Genomic DNA, 21,742 nt, shown 5'->3' on the forward strand with positions numbered 1-21,742 from the left:
TATCAGAGATTTTGCATTTAAATGGTCACTTTAGGCTTTTAATACATGTCTCCATAGCATATAATTATTATGAAGAATATTGTATAACTAAAAATGTGCACATTGTAGTCCAATTAACTTGAACCATTGGGTTAGGTGCATGTAAGAGTCACTCCTGTTTCTTCTTTTTTTCGCATACCAGCAGTGGACAGCATTATTATAAATTAACAAAGCAATTCAGTCATTCTGTGATACAGAGATAAGCTTGGAAATAACAGTTCAGATGGCACACTTACTTTATGTGAGTTACTTTTTGAATTTTACAAAATGAAAAGATAATGTAAAAGTTCCAAATGTGGTTTAAATTTAAGTTGAAGACTAGTTTTCTCTAATAAACTGCTCTTACTGCAATAACAAACAGAATTTCCATTTGAGCTGGCAAGTATGGAAAAAAGATAGAGACATAAAATCTCCCCCAAATCCTATATACTCAGTTGTCACTCTGCCACGCTTTTTGAAACTGAGGGTGGCTCATTCTAATTTTTTCTTCCCCTTACTGTTATGATCTATTTTCATTGGTTCTGTTTCAGTACTTTTGTAGATTTTGATTTGTTTACATGATGACTTTTATTATAAACAGATATTTATAAGCATATGGTAAATCAATAGATAATAAGTTTAAGAAGAAAAAAAACAGAATAGAAATTGTCTAAATAAAAACAAGTTCTGATAGAAAAAAATATATATTGGGGTAAAGGATAAAATAAGTCATATTAAAAAAAAAAGAAAAAAAAAGAAGTCATATACTACCCAATTTTCCAATTTATTTAAATAAATGTCATCACATGGTCTATGTGAACAATACAATGTTTTTGTTTTTTTAAAAAATTTTTACTTTAATTTATTTTTTTATACAGCATGTCCTTATAAGTCATCAATTTTATACACATCAGTGTATACATGTCAATCCCAATCACCCAATTTATCACACCCCCACCCCCACCCCCCACGATTTCCCCCCCTTGGTGTCCATACATTTGTTCTCTACATCTGTGTCTCAATTTCGGCCCTGCAAACCAGATCATTGGTACTATTTTCCAGTTTCCACATATATGCGTTAGTATACGATATTTGTTTTTCTCTTTCTGACTTACTTCACTCTGTATGACAGTCTCTAGGTGCATCCACGTCTCAACAAATGACCTAATTTCATTCCTTTTTACGGCTGAGTAATACTCCATTGTATATATGTACCACACTTATTTATCCATTCATCTGTTGATGGGAATTTAGGTTGCTTCCATGACCTGGCTATTGTAATTAGTGCTACAATGAATATTGGGTTGCATGTGTCTTTTTGAATTATGGTTTTCTCTGGGTATATGCCCAGTAGTGGGATTGCTGCATCATATGGTAATTCTATTTCTAGATTTTTAAGGAACCTCCATACTGTTCTCCATAGTGGGTGTATCAATTTACATTCCCACCAACAGTGCAAGAGGGTTCCCTTTTCTCCACACCCTCTCCAGCATTTGTTGTTTGTAGATTTTCTGATGATGCCCTTTCTAACTGGTATGAGGTGATACCTCATTGTAGTTTTGATTTGCATTTCTCTAATAATTAGTGATGTTGAGCAGCTTTTCATGTGCTTCTTGGCCATCTATCTGTATGTCTTCTTTGGAGAAATGTCTGTTTAAGTCTTCTGCCCATTTTTGGATTAGGTTGTTTGTTTTTTTGATATTGAGCTGCATGAGCTGCTTGTAAATTTTGGAGATTAATCCTTTGCAGTTGCTTCATTTGCAAATATTTTCTCCCATTCTGAGGGTTGTCTTTTTGTCTTGTTTATGGTTTCCTTTGCTGTGCAAAAGCTTTGAAGTTTCATTAGGTCCCACTTGTTTATTTTTGTTTTTATTTCCATTACTGTAAGAGGTAGATCAAAAAAGATCTTGCTGTGATTTATGTCAAAGAGTGTTGTTCCTATGTTTTCCTCTAAGAGTTTTATAGTGTCCAGTCTTACATTTAGGTCTCTGATCCATTTTGAGTTTATTTTTGTGTACGGTATTAGGTAGTGTTCTATTTTCATTCTTTTACTTGTAGCTGTCCAGTTTTCCCAGCACCACTTATTGAAGTGACTGTCTTTTCTCCATTGTATATCCTTGCCTCCTTTATCATAGATTAGTTGACCATAGGTGCATGGGTTTATCTCTGGGCTTTCTATCTTGTTCCATTGATCTGTGTTTCTGTTTTTCTGTCAGTACCATACTGTCTTGATTACTGTAGCTTTGTAGTATAGTCTAAAGTCAGGGAGTCTGATTACTCCAGCTCCGTTTTTTTCCCCTCAAGACTGCTTTGGCTATTCAGGGTCTTTTGTGTCTCCATACAAACTTTAAGAGTTTTTCTTCTAGTTCCATAAAAAATGCCATTGGCAATTTGATAGGGATTGCATTGAATCTGTAGATTGCTTTGGGTAGTATAGTCATTTTCACAATATTGATTCTTCCAATCCAAGAACATGGTAAATCTCTCCATCTGTTGATACCATCTTTAATTTCTTTCATCAGTGTCTTATAGTTTTCTGCATACAGGTCTTTTGTCTCCCTAGGTAGGTTTATTCCTAGGTATTTTATTCTTTTTGTTGCAGTGGTAAATGGGAGAGTTTCCTTAATTTCTCTTTCAGAGTTTTCATCATTAGTGTATAGAAATGCAAGAGATTTCTGTGCATTAATTTTGTATCCTGCAGCTTTACCAAATTCATTAATTAGCTCTAGTAGTTTTCTGTTGGCATCTTTAGGATTCTCTATATATAGTATCATGTCATCTGCAAACAGTGACAGTTTTACTTCTTCTTTTCCAATTTGTATTCCTTTTATTTCTTTTTCTTCTCTGACTGGCATCGCTAGGACTTCCAAAATTATGTTGAATAAGGGTGGTGAGGGTGGACATCCTTGTCTTGTTCCTGATCTTAGAGGAAATGCTTTCAGTTTTTCACCATTGACAATGATGTTTTCTGTGGGTTTGTCATATTTGGCCTTTATTATGTTGAGGTAGGTTCCCTCTATGCCCACTACCTGGAGAGTTTTTATCATAAATTGGTGTTGAATTTTGTCAAAAGCTTTCTCTGCATCTATTGAGATGACTATATGGTTTTTCTCCTTCAATTTGTTAATACGGTGTATCACATTGTTTGGTTTGCGTATATTGAAGAATCTGTGCATCCCTGGGTAAATCCCACTTGATCATGTTGTGTGATCCTCTTAATGAGTTGTTAGATTCTGCTTGCCAGTATTTTGTTGAGGATTTTTGCTTCTATATCCATCAATGATGTTGGTCTGTAATTTTCCTTTTTTGTAGTATCTTTGTCTGGTTTTGGTATCAGGGTGATGGTGGCCTCATATATTGAGTTGGGGAGTGTTCCGTCCTCTGCAATTTTTTGCAAGAGTTTGAGAAGAATGGTGTTAGCTCTTCTCTAAATGTTTGATAGAATTCACCTGTGAAGCCATTTGGTCCTGGACTTTTGTTTGTTGGAAGATTTTTAATCCCAGTTTCAATTTCATTCCTTGTGATTGGTCTGTTCATGTTTTCCATTTCTTCCTGGTTCAGTCTTAGAAGGTTGTACCTTTCTAAGAATTTGTCCATTTCTTCCGGGTTGTCCATTTTATTGGCATAGAGTTGCTTGTAGTAGTCTCTTAGGATGCTTTGTATTTCTGTGGTGTCTGTTGTAACTTCTCCTTTTTCATTTCTAATTTTATTCATTTGAGTCCTCTCCCTCTTTTTCTTGATGAGTCCGCCTAATGTTTTATCAATTTTGTTTGTCCTCTTGAAGAGCCAACTTTTAGTTTTATTGACCTTTGCTATTGTTTTCTTTGTTTCTATTCATTTATTTCTGCTCTGATCTTTATGATTTCTTTTCTTCTGCTAACTTTGGGTTTTGTTCGTTCTTCTTTCTCTAGTTCCTTTAGGTGTAAGGTTAGATTGTTTATTTGAGATTTTTCTTGTTTCTTGAGGTAGGTTTATATAGCTATAAACTTCCCTCTTAGAACTGCTTTTGCTGCCTCCCATAGGTTTTGGACCATCGTGTTTTCATTGTCATTTGTCTCTTGGTATTTTTTGATTTCCTCTCTGATTTCTTCAGTGATCTCTTGGTTATTTAGGAACATATTGTTTAGCCTCCATGTGTTTGTGTTTTTTACGTTTTTTTCCCTGTAATTCATTTCTAATCTCATAGCGTTGTGGTCAGAAAAGATGCTTGATATGATTTCAATTTTCTTAAATTTACTGAGGCTTGATTTGTGACCCAAGATGTGATCTATCCTGGAGAATCTTCCATGCACACTTGAGAAGAAAGTGTAATCTGCGGTTTTTGGATGGAATGTCCTGTAAATATCAATTAAATCTATCTGGTCTATTGTGTCATTTAAAGCTTCTGTTTCCTTATTTATTTTCATTTTGGATGATCTTTCAATTGGTGTAAGTGAGGTGTCAACATCCCCCACTATTATTGTGTTATTGTCGATTTCATCTTTTATAGCTGTTAGCAGTTGCCTTATGTATTGAGGTACTCCTATGTTGGGTGCATATATATTTATAAGTGTTATATCTTCTTCTTTGATTGATCCCTTGATCATCATGTTGTGTCCTTCCTTGTCTCTTGTAACATTCTTTATTTTAAAGTCTATTTTATCTGATATGAGTATTGCTACTCCAGCTTTCTTTTGATTTCCATTTGCATGGAATATCTTTTTCCATCCCCTTATTTTCAGTCTTTATGTGTCCCTAGGTCTGAAGTGGGTCTCTTGTAGACAGTATATATATGGGTCTTGTTTTTGTATCCATTCAGCAAGCCTGTTTCTTCTGGTCGGAACATTTAATCCATTCACGTTTAAGGTAATTATCGATATGTATGTTCCTATGACCATTTTCTTAATTGTTTTGGGTTTGTTTTTGTAGGTTCTTTTCTTCTCTTGTGTTTCCCACTTAGAGAAGTTCCTTTAGCATTTGTTGTAGAGTTGGTTTGGTGATGCTGAATTCTCTTAGCTTTTGCTTGTCTGTAAATCTTTTGCTTTCTCCATTGAATCTGAATGAGATCCTTGCTGGGTAGAGTAATCTTGGTTGTGGGTTCTTCCCTTTCATCATTTTAAGTATATCATGCCACTCCCTTCTGGCTTGTAGAGTTTCTGCTGAGAAATCAGCTGTTAACCTTATCGGAGTTCCCTTGTATATTATTTGTCATTTTTCCCTTGCTGCTTTCAATAATTTTTCTTTGTCTTTAATTTTTGCCAGTTTGATTACTATGTGTCTCGACGTGTTTCTCCTTGGGTTTATCCTGTATGCGACTTGCTGCACTTCCCGGACTTAGATGGCTATTTCCTTTCCCATGTTAGGGAAGTTTTTGACTATAATGTCCTCAAATGTTTTCTCTGGTCCTTTCTCTCTCTCTTCTCCTTCCGGGACCCCTATAATACGAATATTGTTGTGTTTAATGTTGTCCCAGATGTCTCTTAGGCTGTCTTCATTTCTTTTCATTCTTTTTTCTTTATTCTGTTCCGCAGCAGGAATTCCACCATTCTGTCTTCCAGGTCACTTATCCGTTCTTCTGCCTCAGTTATTCTGCTATTGATTCCTTCTAGTGTAGTTTTCATTTCAGTTATTGTATTGTTCATCTCTGTTTGTTTGTTCTTTAATTCTTCTAGGTCTTTGTTAAGCATTTCTTCATCTTCTCGATCTTGGCCTCCATTCTTTTTCTGAGGTCCTGGATCATCTTCACTATCATTATTCTGAATTCTTTTTCTGGAAGGTTACCTATCTCCACTTCATTTAGTTGTTTTTCTGGGGTTTTATCTTGTTCCTTCATTTTGTACATAGCCCTCTGCCTTTTCATCTTGTCTGTCTTTCTGTGAATGTGGTTTTTGTTCCACAGGATGCAGGATTATAGTTCTTCTTGCTTCTGCTGTCTGCCCTCTGGTGGATGAGCCTATCTAAGAGGCTTGTGCAAGTTTCCTGATGAGAGGGACTGGTGGTGGGTAGAGCTGACTCTTGCTCTGGTGAGCAGAGCTCAGTAAAATTTTAATCTGCTTGACTGTTGATGGGTGGGGCTGGGTTCCCTCCTTGTTGGTTGTTTGGCCTGAGGCAATGCAACACTGGAGCCTACCTGGGCTCTTTGGTGGGGCTAATGACAGACTCTGGGAGGGTTCACACTAAGGTGTACTTCCCAGAACTTCTGCTGCCAGTGTCCTTGTCCCCACGGTGAGCCTGAGCCGCAGCCAGCCCCCTGCTCTGTAGGAGACCCTGCAACACTGAACCAGGTCTGCCTCAGTCTCCCCTTGGGTCACTGCTCCTTCCCCTGGGTCCCGATGTGCACACTACTTCATGTGTTCCAAGAGTGGAGTCTCTGTTTCCCCCAGTCCTGTCGAAGTCCTGCAGTTGAATCCCACTAACCTTCAAAGTCTGATTCTCTAGGAATTCCTCCTCCTGTTACCAGATCCCCAGGTTGGGAAGCGTGACGTTGGGCTCAGAACCTTCACTCCAGTGGGTGGACTTCTGTGGTATAAGTGTTCTCCAGGCTGTGAGTCACCCACCCAGCAGTTATGGGATTTGATTTTACTGTGATTGCGCCCCTCCTACCATCTCATTGTGGCTTCTCCTTTGTCTTTGGATGTAGGGTATCTTTGTTGTGAGTTCAAGTGTCTTCCTATCGATGACTGTCCAGCAGCTAGTTGTGATTCTGGTGTTCTCGCAAGAGGGAGTGAGAGTGCGTCCTTCTGCTCCGCCATCTTGGTTCAGGGTCCCAGAATGTGTTTTCAACTCTGAAAAAAAAGCTTAATTTTCCTTTTCAGTTGGAAAAAGTGGAAGTCTGTCCCATATTAGGAAATGCCAATTAATCTGAGCAATAAAATTCTGTCTGCCAATGTCACAGTGCATGTATAAGAAATTGTGTCCACATATTTTATTTAGAGGTGTACGTTCCATAGTTCTCAATACTAAAAATCCATTCTTGTACAATGGCGTAGTAAAAGTATGGGATGAAATACTTTTCACCTTTAAAGACTGCTTCATTTATTAAAACCAAGTTGTGATTATCAAGTTGAGATATTTTGACTCAATTCAACAGGGAGCAAACACTAAAAACCATTGAAACAACTTTAAACAACACTTAAAACCACTTCTGTTCTATGCATATTTTGATTCTTTCATTCAAATCACTTCAAAAAGTAGGATGATAAAATATTCAAAATATCAGACCGATAGGCTGAGAGCCCAGATTTTCCATACTCAATTTCTTGTGAAAGGACAACGGAAGATGTGAGTTGTTTTCCAGTGTGTCAGAGCACACGTGTGCCTGTGTGGAGGGATATACTCCCATCTTACTTTTGTATTTCTTTGTTTTCCTAAATCCCTGTATGTGCACAGCAGGAGAACAGGGTGGTTACGAACCCAAGCTTCTGACGGAGATATCTGAGCAAGTTATTTAACCTCCCTGAGTCTTACTTTAGAACTTCTTTTGTAGAATTGTTATAATAAAGGACTGAGAAAAGTCCCTGATACCCGGTGAGCCCTGAAATAATTTAGTGATTATTATTCCCAGTTGAAATTCATTGTAGGACAAGGGTTCACTATTGTACTCTGAACAGAACCAGATCATCAATTTATAAATATATATATTTATAAATGTATATATATATAAATATATATGTGTGTGTGTGTATATATATATATATATATTTCAAAAAGATTAAACAAAAAAGAGGATGAAAGAGGAGATCCAGGTAATTCCAGTGCCTAAATTCCTTGATTATATACTGGCATCTTAGGAATTTAGACTGACGTTTTCAGAAGAAAATGGTTCAAAATGAATTAAGCATTTACTACATGCTTGGCATTCTGCTAAGCACTTTTGTCTTATAAGCGATCATATATTCCTATTATTTCATTTTGAAATAAAGAGTTGGGGGCCTTCCAGTGTAAATAACTTTCCCAAAGTCAGATAATGAAGAAGTAGCAGAGCTGGGATGTAAAACTCAGGCTCCTAGTCTTAACTATTGCACTGCGTTTTTCTCTTCCTATCAGTATTCTACTGGTCCAAATCAATGATGCTCAACTGATTTATGATTTAATTTATCTGAGGAGGGATTGAGAGTGGTACTTCGTAAAAGCTCCCCAAGTGATTTTAACGTACAGTTAGATTTGTGCAACACTGATCTAAATAAATGCAACATCTAACATTATCTGAGATCAAGGACCTGTGCAGATAAAAGAGTTAGAGCCTCAAAGATTGTTTCCTTATCAATACCATCTAATGACTAAGGTTGTACCCTCTTTCTCCGTGTCATTCGATACTCTAGTCCAATTCCTCTTCCTTGAAATTCTCCTCTCTCTTGACTTTTGTAAAATCACCTAACCACTTTTCTTCCCACTTCCAGGCTATAACTTCTCAGTCTCCTAAGCATACTTTTCTTCCACCTGTTCCATAAGTGTTACTTCCCAGAATGCAGATCTTTTCATTCCCTTCATTACTTTCTCTGAAAAAGTATCTGCACTGTAGCCAGGACTTCAGTGAACATGATCTCATGTCTCTGGAATCTATGTCTCCCTCCAAGGAATTCTAAATACACACATCCCTCATATTGTACATTTCCACTTGTCTGTCTTAGTGTCACCTCGTTCTACTCCCCAATCCCCCTCTCTCCCGTTCTTCCATTTTTTGCTCTATCACCCACCACCAATGGCCAAACAATGCACTATTATATTCTGGAATAGGTTGTTAGCCCATTGGGATTGTGAACCCAGCTGGGCACTCACACTGGAGTCATGTGTCTAAACATTCTTACTCTCATCTTTTTAGAAGCCTCCACAGTTCACCCAGCAGCAAAAGTTGGAAACTTAGTCATCTTGACTTCTTCCTGTCCATCCCCTTTCCATCTTATCATAAGAGAAAATCTAAATGCTTATAGTACAAGGCTGAAAGCAGCAGGAGAACAGGGTTCAGATTTTGTTCAATGCTTTCTCCCCAGTAACAATATCTTTGACACTTAATAGATAATTAATAAACATTTGTTGAGCAGAATAATCATTAAATTGATATTAAATATATTGTTTGACTTGAAACTGTAGTTCTAGCTTCTAAACAAGATATTAAGCTTTATTAATATAAATTTAAAAAGCCTTAGCATTTACTAGGTAGTTACTATGTAAAAGATAATGTAATAGAAATACACTCATATATTAAGGTTTTAAAATGCATTATCTCACAGCAACTTGTTTTCAGTTAAGAAAATTGAGACATACTTGGATTATTCAGGTCGCTCAGGGTTGCAAAGCTAGTAAATGATAGCATTATGATTTGAGGTCAGGCCTCCCTGAATCCATAACCTATAATGTTTGACCACAAAAAAAGGAGAAAACAGGTCCTCCTTTTTTATATATCGACCTATATATATGATTATCAGAATCAGTTCTTTAAAGATGAGAAGCCCTCACTGGGCTGAGCTCCTTGCTGAGAGGGGCCACATCATGTATCTCAGTCTTCCCAGTACTTATCCACCTACCTGATCCACGGAAGGGAATCGCCCATGAGTGGGAGGAAGTATGGAAAAGGACAGAAGAGAGAAGAGAGGTGGAGGTGACTACTTTCTGACACTTTGCTTCTGGAATTACAACTACCTATTTGTATAAGTAGCATCAAAATGAAAGATGTATGATGCTACGTTTTTTAAGTATTTACACAAATGATATTTCAATGTAGGAATGCCCAGGTAAATTTATAATCCCAAAAGGTCTTACAACCTATGACAGAATATAATACATACTTTATTATTGCCCAGGGTGGTGGGTAAGAGATAAAAATAAAGTGGAAAAAATGTAAGATGAGAGGATGGAGAATGACAGGGAATTGGACACAAAGGAATGAACATATAGATACAGAACGATAGTGAGAAACCTATAAATGTGTCCCAATCTATGTGGTTTAAATGGAAATCTATAAGGTGAGACTTCAACAATGGATTTAATAGCCTCAAAACATGCCAAACTCACATATCCAAATGAAGTTGTATGGTTTTCCTAAGGCTAGATTTTAGAGTTTTGAGTGATGTACTCTTGTTTTGTATCCTCCAACTCAGTTTTCAAATTTACAACCAATGACAGGCTTTTTAAAATAAATTTCAGGAAATTGCTCAAATACAATTTGGAGTCAGAACCTGCACTTTCAACTTTACTTACCTGATGCCAGAACTGTCACTTTTAAATGCTTCAGTGAATACTCTTCACATAGAAAAAAATTACATGAAGGCAAATACTATATTCTCATTTGGTAAATGGAGAAAATCAGGAGTAGGTGTAGCTGACTTGAGATGGGAGCACAATTATCCAAACTTTCAAGTTCATCATGTACTTACAACAGCCCATGAAAACTTCAACAACTTCCTTAAATGTCATGAATTCAAAACTTATATACTTACAGGCTAGGGGATTTTATTCAATAAGTGAGTTTCAATACCTATTGTGTGAAGACTATTTTATTAGTTTTCTTTGAAGAATAAGAAGTAATATGAGATATAGCTCCTGAACTAAAGGAATATTTTTATTCTTTTGAAGAGATAAGACATGTACATAATAAAAGCTAGAACAATATTACTAGTGCCAGGGTCGTCTTTTCAGTAGATATGGTTCTTTGGGTACAAGAATGGAGACTTTTCTGGCTCACAGAATATTAGGAGGTTGTACTGATGTTGATCTCAGGGGCTGAGTTATCAAAGAATGGACATCTATGAGTCAGAAACAACTCCTTTATCCAATGATATTTTATAATCCCTTTTGAATTATAGTCTTCCAATTTTAATATCAGCCAGAGGGAGGAGCCATATAGCCTTTATAAATTTTGTAGACTTCTTTATCTTGATTAGTCTTTTATTTTCCCCTGAGCTCTCCACATCTTACATATTCATATCTGCAGCATCAACATCTCAACAAATATACCACAAAATATGCAGAATTCACATCATCAACTAGAGCAGTGATTCCTGACTTTACTGGAACACAGAAATCAGCTGGGGTGCAGTTTACTGGGGTTACCATTAACCTGTTAGCTACTGCTGTGTAACAATATCACCACAAATTTAGCAGCTTAAAATAACACCCATTTGCTATCTCACTGTTTCTGTCAGTCAGGAATCCAAGAACAACTTAGCTGGGTAATCTGCCTTAGGGTCTCTTACAAGCTGGCAATGAAGGTGTTAGCTTCGGCTGATATCTCATTTGAGGCTTACCTGGGAAAATATTTGCTTCTAAGTTTATGTAGTTGTTGGCAGGACTCAGTTCCTTACTGGCTGTTGATCAGAGCCCCGCCTTAGTTCCTTGCCACATGGTCTTCTCCATCTGGCAACTTATTTCATCAAAGCGAACAAAGGAGAGAGTCTATAGAGTCTGCTAGCAAGACAGAAGTTATAACTTATGTAACATAATCATGGAGGTGACAGTCCATCACATTTGCCATATTCTGTTGGTTAAAAGCAAGACTTAGGTCCCATGTACACTCAGAGAGAAAAGACTACACAAAGCTGTAACTGCCAGGAGGCAGGGATAATTGAGGGGCTATCCAAGACTTGTCTCCATACCTATTGAATCAAAATGCCCTTTCTTGGGCTCTATGTTTTGTAACCTATACCTAGTCCCCAGGTAATTCTTATGAGTAGGCAGATTTGAAAAACAATGAAGTTGGGAAAAGGTGAAAGCCAAAGCAAAATCGATGCAAGTTTTCAGCATTGATCTGAATTTAAGACAAATGGACTTCTGGCTGTTGGAGTTTGTGGCATTGCTTAATCCTACAGAATCACAAGGAAAAAATCTCCAGTTCACTGTGTATAATGCATCCTCCAAACCCAGGCATAATTCTGTAAATCACTATGGGATTAAGTGAAAATGATACAAAATTGTATAAGTACTCTTATACTTTATTGAAGTGGGTTACAAAGTGTACAGAAAGGAGAGCTCACTATAGAGGAACGTTTCATATGTTAGATGTAGCTTAAACTAGACCTGGATGGCCAGGTAGGAGTTGGATGGAGAAAGTAAGGAAAGGTGTGAGGAGTAAGAGGGAAGTAGGAATAAGGATAGTATGGAAATCAGTCCTCGTGGAATTAAGAGTTGTGCTGAGATGTAGGTAATACGCATGGTTATTTTGGAAGGCAAGTGAATCTGAGTCAAAGAACCTGTGACATGACCACTGAAATATCTATGCGTGAAGGTCCCCAGTCCGGATGGGACAAGCGGGACTCAAAAGGAAGGACTAGGGGAATCAAAGGAAGACAATTCTTTTTAAAAAGTATTATTTACAAAGAATGTATTCAATGCGTAAGAATAGACCTAGGGACATTTGCGGCCTATCTGATGCGGATACCATTGCAGAGATTTGATAGAAGTAGAGGCTGACACCACATTCATGTAGCAAAGACGCCTGCAATGAGTTATTTTACAGTTTATATGACACTATCGTCTGATATAATATGTAGTGTAATATAAAGTGATGAATTAATGCTTTTAGATAAAAGCTAGCTTAAATATTAGCTAAATATAATGTTAGAATATGAATATTTTACAGGGATACCTGGATCTGTTTGGGTGCATATTAGACTGTCACCACTGAATACACTACAATTATTCATCCCCTAACACAGAGGATGAATGATACTATCAAATGATGGATTTTTTAATATTTGAGATACTAAGTGGATAACCTACAGTTATCCAGAAATACTTTTTCTTTCTTTGTTTGTTTATTTTTGCCTGGGTGGGATGGACAGGGGGAAATGGTGTTGGATGTTTGATATGGTAGCAGAGGATGTTATCCTAGCCCTTTTATCACTGAGCTTGGGTCATGCTCAACTTCATCATCTATGAAAAGATAGCAACAGTACCCCTGCCAACGTCACAGAGTTATTACAGTAACCAAATAAGATCATTTATTTTTATAACACTTTAAAAATATAGGGCATTTTATACTTTTCAATCTATTTTTATTATTTAAACACTAGCCAAAATAAACATTACTTATCTTGATTATTGGATACAGGGAAAATGATACAGACTGGTTATCTGTCTTTTATGTTTCTCTTCATGCCTATATATTAGCGCAAACCAATAATCAGGATTTACAGGCAGCAGAAACCTGGCATTTTTTAAATATGGCAGATTTTTTTATTTCTAATGGCTTATTCCACTTTTAGATTTTGTACATTGAAGCAATTCATTTTCTAAGCTTTGCAATACAAAAAAACATCATTACTTGCCAAACTGAATAATGTGCTTTATAGATTGTGGATATATGATAATCCTTGAAAATTACACTTGGGACACATGGATGTTTGGAAGCAGAAGTGTAACATGTAGTCAGTACAGTAATCAACGTTGTGTTCATTTATTCATGCAGCTTACATCTTGTTTTATACCTTGGACAAGAACATTCCAATTGATGACTGGGTTATGGAAACAATCAGTGGTGATCGGCTTACACATCAAATCATGGATCTCAACCTTGACACTATGTATTACTTTCGAATTCAAGCACGGAATGTGAAAGGAGTGGGGCCCCTCTCTGATCCCATCCTTTTCAGGACTCTGAAAGGTTTGAATCATTTCCTGTCATTTTGGGGTTTTTTCCTATGGAGTTGTTATAAAATAGGGTTGGAGTCTGTGTTAGGAATTGCCTTAAACCATCTCTGTTGGCACGTGACTACAGTGGACATTCAAAAGAAATTAAAATGCAAATTAAAACCAGAATGAGATATCACCTCAAGCCTGTTAGAATGGACATCATCCAAAAGACAAGAGACAACAAATGCTGGCTTGGCTGTGGAGAAAAGGGAACCCTCGTGCACCATTTGGGGAATGTAAGTTGGTGCAGCCACTATGGAAAAGAGTATGGAGGTTCCTCAAAAAATTAAAAATAGAAATATCATATGATCTAGCAATTCCACTTCTGGGAATATATCCAAAGGAAACAAAAACACTAACCCTATAAGATATCTGCATCCCAATGTTCAGAGCAGTATTATGTGCAACAGCCATGGAAAGAGTGTAAATGTTCACAGATGGATAAAGAAGTTGTGATATATGTATATATATTCCATTATATATATATAATAAAGTTATATATAATTATATGTACATAATGGAATATTATTCAGCCATAAAAAAACAGGGAAATCCTGGGCTTCCCTGGTGGCGCAGTGGTTGGGAGTCTGCTTGCCGATGCAGGGGACACGGGTTCGTGCCCCGGTCTGGGAAGGTCCCACATGCCGCGGAGCGGTTGGGCCCGTGAGCCATGGCCGCTGACCCTGCGCGTCCCGAGCCTGTGCTCTGCAACGGGAGAGGCCACAACAGTGAGAGGCCCGCGTACCGCAAAAAAAAAAAACAAACAAACAGGGAAATCCTACCGTTTGTGACAATATGGATGGACCTTGAAGGTGTTATGCTAAGTGAAATAAGTCAGAGAGAGAAAGACAAATACTATATGATCTCACTTATAGATGGGACCTAAACAAACAGATAAACACCAAACTTATAGCAAAAGATCAGATTTATGGTTACCAAAGGTAGGAGGTGATGAGAGGAGGAATTCGAGGAAGGTAATCAAAAGATACAAACGTTCAAGATATTTGATATTTCAAGATATTTATAAAAGGGTAGATCCCAAGAGTTATGATGAAGACAATTTTTTCCTTTCTTTTTACTGTACCTATATGAGATGAAGATGTTAACTAAAGCTGTTGTGGTCACCATTTCCCAATATGTGTAAATCAGATCATCATGTTGTGTATCTTAAACTTGTACAGTGATGTACGTCAATTATTTCTTAAATAATTGGAAAAAAATTGGAAACGAAAAAAAAAGATAAAATTAATTAATTAAAATTTATCTTTTTATGCTGAAAGCCAACATGTCAAAGAAAGATACATTATTACATTTTCTGCCATCAGCGCAAAGTGGACATATTTAACTTGACTTTTTTTCATTTACAACTCTTTTGGAATTTTGTACGGATTTCATGTATATGGGCTCTATTCAAAATATAATGAAACACTTTAGCCTTTTTATGTAAGGGAATAAAAATTAAAAAGCATTGTATTATGTGGATAGCATACTATTGCCAACTTTAAATATTTCCTTTCAGGAACTATTGTCCTTATATGTTAAAAGAAATTTTGATACGGCAAGAAAGAAAATCTCAAACAAAATTAATTTTTTTTTTAAGGACACAGGGTAGCAACATGAAAAAAATATCTTGTGGTATGAATACTAGAAAAACTTTACATGCTTGCAAGTGTAAAAATTACTGCTCAATTTAAGGACAATTATATGTTTATACAGAAAAATACTAAGACCCAAGAATGGTAACTACCTCATAATGATCTGCATATAAGTCCTTTCCATTTTACAGCACAGTATCATTTTTCTGGAGGATGAATGATTTCAAGAGCCTCTATTATTTAGCCATTGAAAATAATTCAGATGTTCTATAGCTGATATTTAAAGATGTATATTTAACATCTGATGTGTGTTATTTTAAAGGATACTTGGCTCATAAATATGTTACCACATTATGCCCATCTATCTGGCCAAAAACTTAATAAAACATGATGGCAAACAGCCGAAAAATTAGAAACAGGTATCTGATTGACATTTTTACCCATTTGCTTGGACATACTAAAGAAGAGGCTTAGAATAACTAGATAGTCTATTTCTCAATTCTCCTAGGAAAAGTATGCTAATAAATAGTAGACTTTTGAATTCTGGTGACTGAGCTATTCAAAAGCTAGATTTGGTAACAGCTAATCCGAAAGTTTGCCAAGAATGCACCAAAAAAAGCATTCAGCCCCAACCTGCATGACAGCCCTTAATGACAGAGTAGAAGCGGGCGGGGTGGGGCGGGGGGGGAGGCAGGAGAAAAGTGAGCCAATCTTCATCTATCCAGGTTTTTAGGACTTCATGTCTAAATCAGGTTTCACTCCAAATGAGCAATTGAAAGGAAACTGGTTATTCATTTTGTGAGAGCAAGAAATGTAACTAGGTAACGTTTCACAAATGCTTCATCTTTATCTATAGACAAGTTGTGAACAAGTCAAGGCTTTTCTTCACAAGGTTTAAAAGCAAAGAATTTAGATTAAACTTTACGATATTTTCTTATTTTACCCTATTCATGTGAGAATTGGTAAACTTTTCTTGTTGAAAAATTTAAAATGAATACAAGAAAATAGCTTCCTTAGCTTGTTTAAAATATACGGGTGATAATTACTTGGTAATGACATGCACTTTATTTTACTGTAAATTGTATCATTAATTAAACTTGCATGATGATCGTTTTGAGTTTATGTTTAGAGGAATGTTACAGATAACACTTTTAGAACACATTTATACAGCAAAAGAATTATTTTCCATTTCTTTCTATGACTAATTTAATCAAAATAATCACATTAACCAAATTCCTTATCAATTTGTTTTCAGTAGGGCATTGGCCTTGATTTGAGAACTCGCTAACAAAACTGTTGATTTGAAATGTCAGCTTTCTTGATGGAAACTACCAAACTCTAATAATATTTCTCTTTCCCCACAGTGGAACACCCTGACAAAATGGCTAATGACCAAGGTATGGTGGTTTAATCTGTCATTTTTCCCTCCCTGAATCAATCTTATCCGTTAGAAATGTCAGTCATTATTTTCTATTCCTCTTTTCACCTGGGCCATACACCTGATGAAGCAGACACCAGTGTGATAATTAATCTTATTAATGAAGTTCTGCCTGGCTGAGGTTTCAGTTCTGATAGGGAGGATGTAAATTTTCTTGAGAGGAAATTGTTTTGTCTCCATTCTGATGGACCAATTAAAATGTCAAGCTTCTTTGTATGAAATAAATTTTTAGTCTCTGTCTGCACTTCTGAATAATTCACATTAAGTATAATTAAGCTCAGCATAATTTTCAAGCTGCTCTTGCACCCTTTCATGAACTCTGGATTAAAGTTCTGTAGCTCGACAGAGAAAACTCATAAATCATGTGTGCTTTTCCTCTACAATGAGCTTCTTTTAATACATAAAAACAAAGTTAGGTCAACTTTTCTTTAGGGCATTACTTTTGTTGATTTTGAAGCCAGAAAGCTTTCATTTCATGAATCAGGTACCAGTTTGACTTGCAGTATTTTATCCTCCTTCCATTCATTTGCTAAAAGCCGATTTGTGTAGAGAAACAGGGTTGGTTTTACACAAAGGAAAATGGAGGTAAATCAGAGTTATCCGTCAACTCTCAGGTAGATAGGAATTTATTACCATGATTTGTAGACTGATCTATTAGGATTCCATTCTTTTACCACTAAGGTTAATTAGTAGAATGCTAAAGGAGAAAAAGAATAGCTTATGAGTTTTATTTTTTTCAGGATGTTATATTCTTCAAAGAAGGGAGTGTTTGGAAATGCTGGTTATAGTCAGTGTCATGAGTGTTGGTTCAGAGTCCACAGCTTGTATAGTTGTCTCCTGCTTTGGGCACCTGTCAACAGAACCTCCTTGTCAGCATCATGTCTCATAAGGCCTCCTGTTGTAGATTTCAGGAAAACATGCTTTTCAACAAGAATACTTTCCAACTATTGACAGATACTAAGCATCTGAATGTTGAGTTTCACTAACAGTAGCAGGTTGTCTACATGAGTCGTATTACCTTTAATGATCCTGTGTTCAAGTTTATTTCTGGGTCCATATACCATCCCTCTGCTTAAGAGAACATGGCTAGAGCGTCACACAGGGAGTAATAGAAATGATACAATACACAGAAATGTCCACCCAGGGTTCATGTTTCCATTAATCACCTAGCTGTTCCTGCTTGCTTATACTTAAAATATTTTCGTAAGGCCAATATCTACTGAACAGTAATATTTGTAAAACTACTAATGATAAATAATTGGCAGTTAGTGTGTATTCACTTAGGTAAATTAAATATTAGTGCTAGACAAATTCAGGCTGGAATAGTTAATTAGCAGAATGTATTATTTCAGTTCAAAAATAATTACAACAACATCACATAGTTTCCTTAACTGAAGTGAATTTGGAATTTCCACAGGCCGGTAACTCCCAATGTTTGAAATTATATTTAGAAAAAGTATGCATAGAGAGAAAGAAAACTCACAAACATTTTTTTTAAGTAACTGAACCAGATAAAAAGTTACATTATTAGCCGTTTGGGTGACAACATGCCCAAGCTTCTCAATAAGTGAGTTTCCAGTTGTTTCTGGATTCCTTTTAACTGTTTTTTGCTATTACTTTTTAAGTTAACTGTTTTGCTTAATAATATTCTCAGCTACCAAGAAATATATTTTGTACAGTCTCTCCAGTCACACACTCTCCATGGATTTTACTCCGATTTTCATATTGACGGTGAAATCAGATCAATTACTGGCAACAAAAGGAATTCCCAAGAATTATTGCCAGTGCCTGAGTGTGTTAATATATTTGGGAAATTGTTCTTTTCCTTCATCTAACATTACTTAAAAGGATTCTGTCACACATTATACTAGTTGGTCCCATATTCAATCACCGCTGGTATAGAGTTGGTCAAATTGATAGGTTCTAAATTTTACATCAAACTCAAATTACTTGTAAAATTAAGAGGGAGTGACAACATGTAATTTAGTGATTATAGGTAAGATCTTTACATTTTTACAAGAACGCGTATAAAATTTGTTGGCAGTTAAAAACTCTTTGAAAACAAAATCATTCATCTGAGTTGATGACCAAGTGCACAAAAAATAACCCAGTTTAAAGATCTCTCTAAGAATGGTGAAAATAGTAGGAAAAAGCTGCTCTGAATGTTCCCACTCTCAGCACATAGCAAATCAGTGGACTATGCATTATTGTGCTCTCTGTTAGACCAATATACCCCCTTCCCACGCAGAATGGTCCCACTGTTACATTTATGGCAAGCACTGAATTTCTGTTGAGAGAAAATTTGCTCAGAGAGAAAATTTAGCACCCTGGGTTAGAGTTAACCTTGCAAAGATGAATCCTAAATAGAAAAGCAGGAGATGGAGTTTGACTTATATGAGAGGAAGTGAGAAAAGTTTTGTTTTTAAAAAGTATCTCTGTGGTCTCTTGTCACAATTACTTTTCGTTGGAATCTAATATCTGCCCTGAAGAACATAAATGTGAAAAGAAAAAGTCAATTATATTTGAATCACGTGTGATTTGGGGAAAATATTTTCTTCTGAGTAATAGTAGTACTAGTATGAAAATAATAGATGATTTATATAGGACTCCTTTTCCCCTTTACGTAAGTGTAAATTGATTATATCTAGCATTTGCTTATCTCTTGTTCCACGTCTTAATTATTTTTCTAGTCTCTTGTAGGCACAAGTGGCCAATAAGTTTTAAAGTAGTCATGGGATTTTAGAGATTAACCACAGATTTACTCTTTTGGAGGTTCAGGCAAGGTAGGGAAATTGTATGGGTTATGTGAAGTGAGTGGAAAAGATAGAGAAATCCACTTTTCCTTTTTTATTTTCCATATTTTGGTAAAAACCCTGTCAATTTGTCTGTGTCTGGGTGGGCGTGTGTAATGGTAGAATTAATCCTTATGGAGCTCTCACCATCAGTCGCTGTTCTAAGAACTTAACTTGTGTTAACTCATTTAATCCTCATAACAATACTGTGAAAGAGTTGCTATTATTGTCTCTGTTTTAGTGATACAGAAGCTGAAACTCAGAGAGTTTAAGTGATTTGCCTGTAGACACACAGCTAGGAAGTAGCAAGGCCATGATTCAAACCCAGGCAAGCATCTTGCAAAACCTGTTTTGAACCACCAAGTGTCTCCATCACTATATGCTACGTATATACATACACAGCCACACACACACACACTTTTGACATATCTCTATAAAGTTTCTGTATCTAAAGTGGGTGTATATTTTCCCAATACCAAGCTTTCTTTCCCCAACTCTGTGAATATTCTAGAGAACAAAGCAAACAGCTCTCAATCCGGGGTCATGTTATAAGTGGGAAGCCACAGCACTGAATATATGATACTGACAGTTCTTTATCTCAGAAAACATGGGGATGGTGCTAACTCCACTGTCTTGGTCAGCTCGGGCTGCCAAGACAGAACACCATAGATTGGGTGCATTAAGTAACACACTTATTTTCTCATAGTTCTGGAGGCTGGAAGTCTCAGATCAAAGTCTGGCAGGGTTGGTTTCTGGTGAGGGCTCTCTTCCTGGCTTGCAGACAGCTGCCTTCTTGCTGTGTCCTCACATGGTGGAGAGAGTATGAGCTCACTCATGTCTCTTCTTATAAGGACACTAATCCTATCGGATCAGGGCCCCACCCTTATGACTTCATTTAACCTCAGTTACTTCTATAAAGGCCCATATCTCCAAATACAGTCACACTGGGTTTTAGGAATTCAACATATGAATTTGGGGGTGAGAGAGGACATAATTCAGTTTACAGCATCCACTTTCAAGACTCAAGCTGTTCTTTCACTCTTTTACAGATTATCTTTCTAGATTTTCAAATGAGGAAGCAGAAGGTAATGTTTTACAAAAGGTCACTCAAATATAGTGGCAGGCAGAGTTGGAATTCAAACATCTTTATCTCTGACTCTAGTCTTTCCTTTGTAGACTGTTTCTATACTTACAAAATAATTGGCTTTTTGTTTTTCAACAATCAGCTTAAACCTTTTAGAGTTTCTCACAGAAGCATTTATAAAAGCTTCTTGTTTTGGGGTTGCAGTGGAGGTTAGCAGTAACTATAAACTATGACCAATTCTCGAAAGTGATGATTAGATCAAAATTTTAATCTTAAAGGATTGTCTTTGCATCCTTAGATTCCATTTAACCCCAAAATGTTGTTCTCCACTTTGAGGTGTCTATAATGTAAAAACTGGTAATTCTTAGCATGAACACAAATGTTTTCAATTTCATGTGTGTTTCCATGCCTGCCCAATGGGGCAATAGAGTGGGTGCTGTGACCATGACATAGTACCATAAAGAGGGCAGGAATCTTCATGAAATGATCTGTATCATTGATGATATGAATCATGAAGAAAATGCTTGCTTCAAGCACTATCAAGTATCTTTAATTCTCCATGGTTGCAGAGGGGTGACCTAAAACAGGAGGCCTGAAAAAGAGGCATAAATTCACAGACCAGTTTTTAGATCCAGATGAAGGTGGCCTGCTGAGAACGGCCCTCCCACCATGGAGAGAGAATTTCTCTCCTCTGAATCGTGGTAATGGCTGGTAATGCTCTGGGCTTTCCCGTCAGCATCATTCAGTGTGTGCTGGAAGAGAACCAGAATGGAATCAGATGCCCAATATTTCTAGCACCATGCTGTCACTCTGAGCACCTGTGTGGCTTTGGGCATGTGACTGAACTCTTCTCAGCATCCTCACCTGTAAAATGATGACTTTTGCCCAAATTACCTTGGATTTCTTTTAAGTTTTCAGATGATCAAATTTTAGGATTGGTGTTAAAATTTAAAAAAACCTAAGCACGGCACAGCGTCTTCGTGTAGGGTAGCGCTTCACATTTCAGCACTCCAACTGTGCACCCATCACTCTTCTGTGCACTGTGCATGTTCTATCATATTTAGTTCTGACAACATCCTTACAGATGCAGAAAATAAAACGCCAAGAGGTTAAATCTTGCCCAAACGCTCACAGTATGTGTAAGTGGTTAGGCTGAGACATATACCCAGGCTAACTAACTTGAGAATCTCTGCTCATACCAATGTATAAT

General features: G+C 36.6%; 1 protein-coding gene across 1 annotated transcript in view; it reads left to right on the top strand.

Moving 5' to 3' along the window:
- DCC (DCC netrin 1 receptor) overlaps positions 1–21,742 on the top strand; it is a 1,156,455-nt gene that overhangs the window by 1,022,194 nt on the left and 112,519 nt on the right. The window contains 2 exon segments of the mRNA XM_027118541.1: positions 13,400–13,594; positions 16,583–16,615. Coding sequence (XP_026974342.1) covers positions 13,400–13,594; positions 16,583–16,615 — 228 coding nt within the window.

This window comes from Aethalodelphis obliquidens, unplaced genomic scaffold, assembly GCF_003676395.1.
Source record: "Aethalodelphis obliquidens isolate GAN/ISIS:26980383/991018 unplaced genomic scaffold, ASM367639v1 scaffold19, whole genome shotgun sequence".
Classification (NCBI taxonomy): domain Eukaryota; kingdom Metazoa; phylum Chordata; class Mammalia; order Artiodactyla; family Delphinidae; genus Aethalodelphis; species Aethalodelphis obliquidens.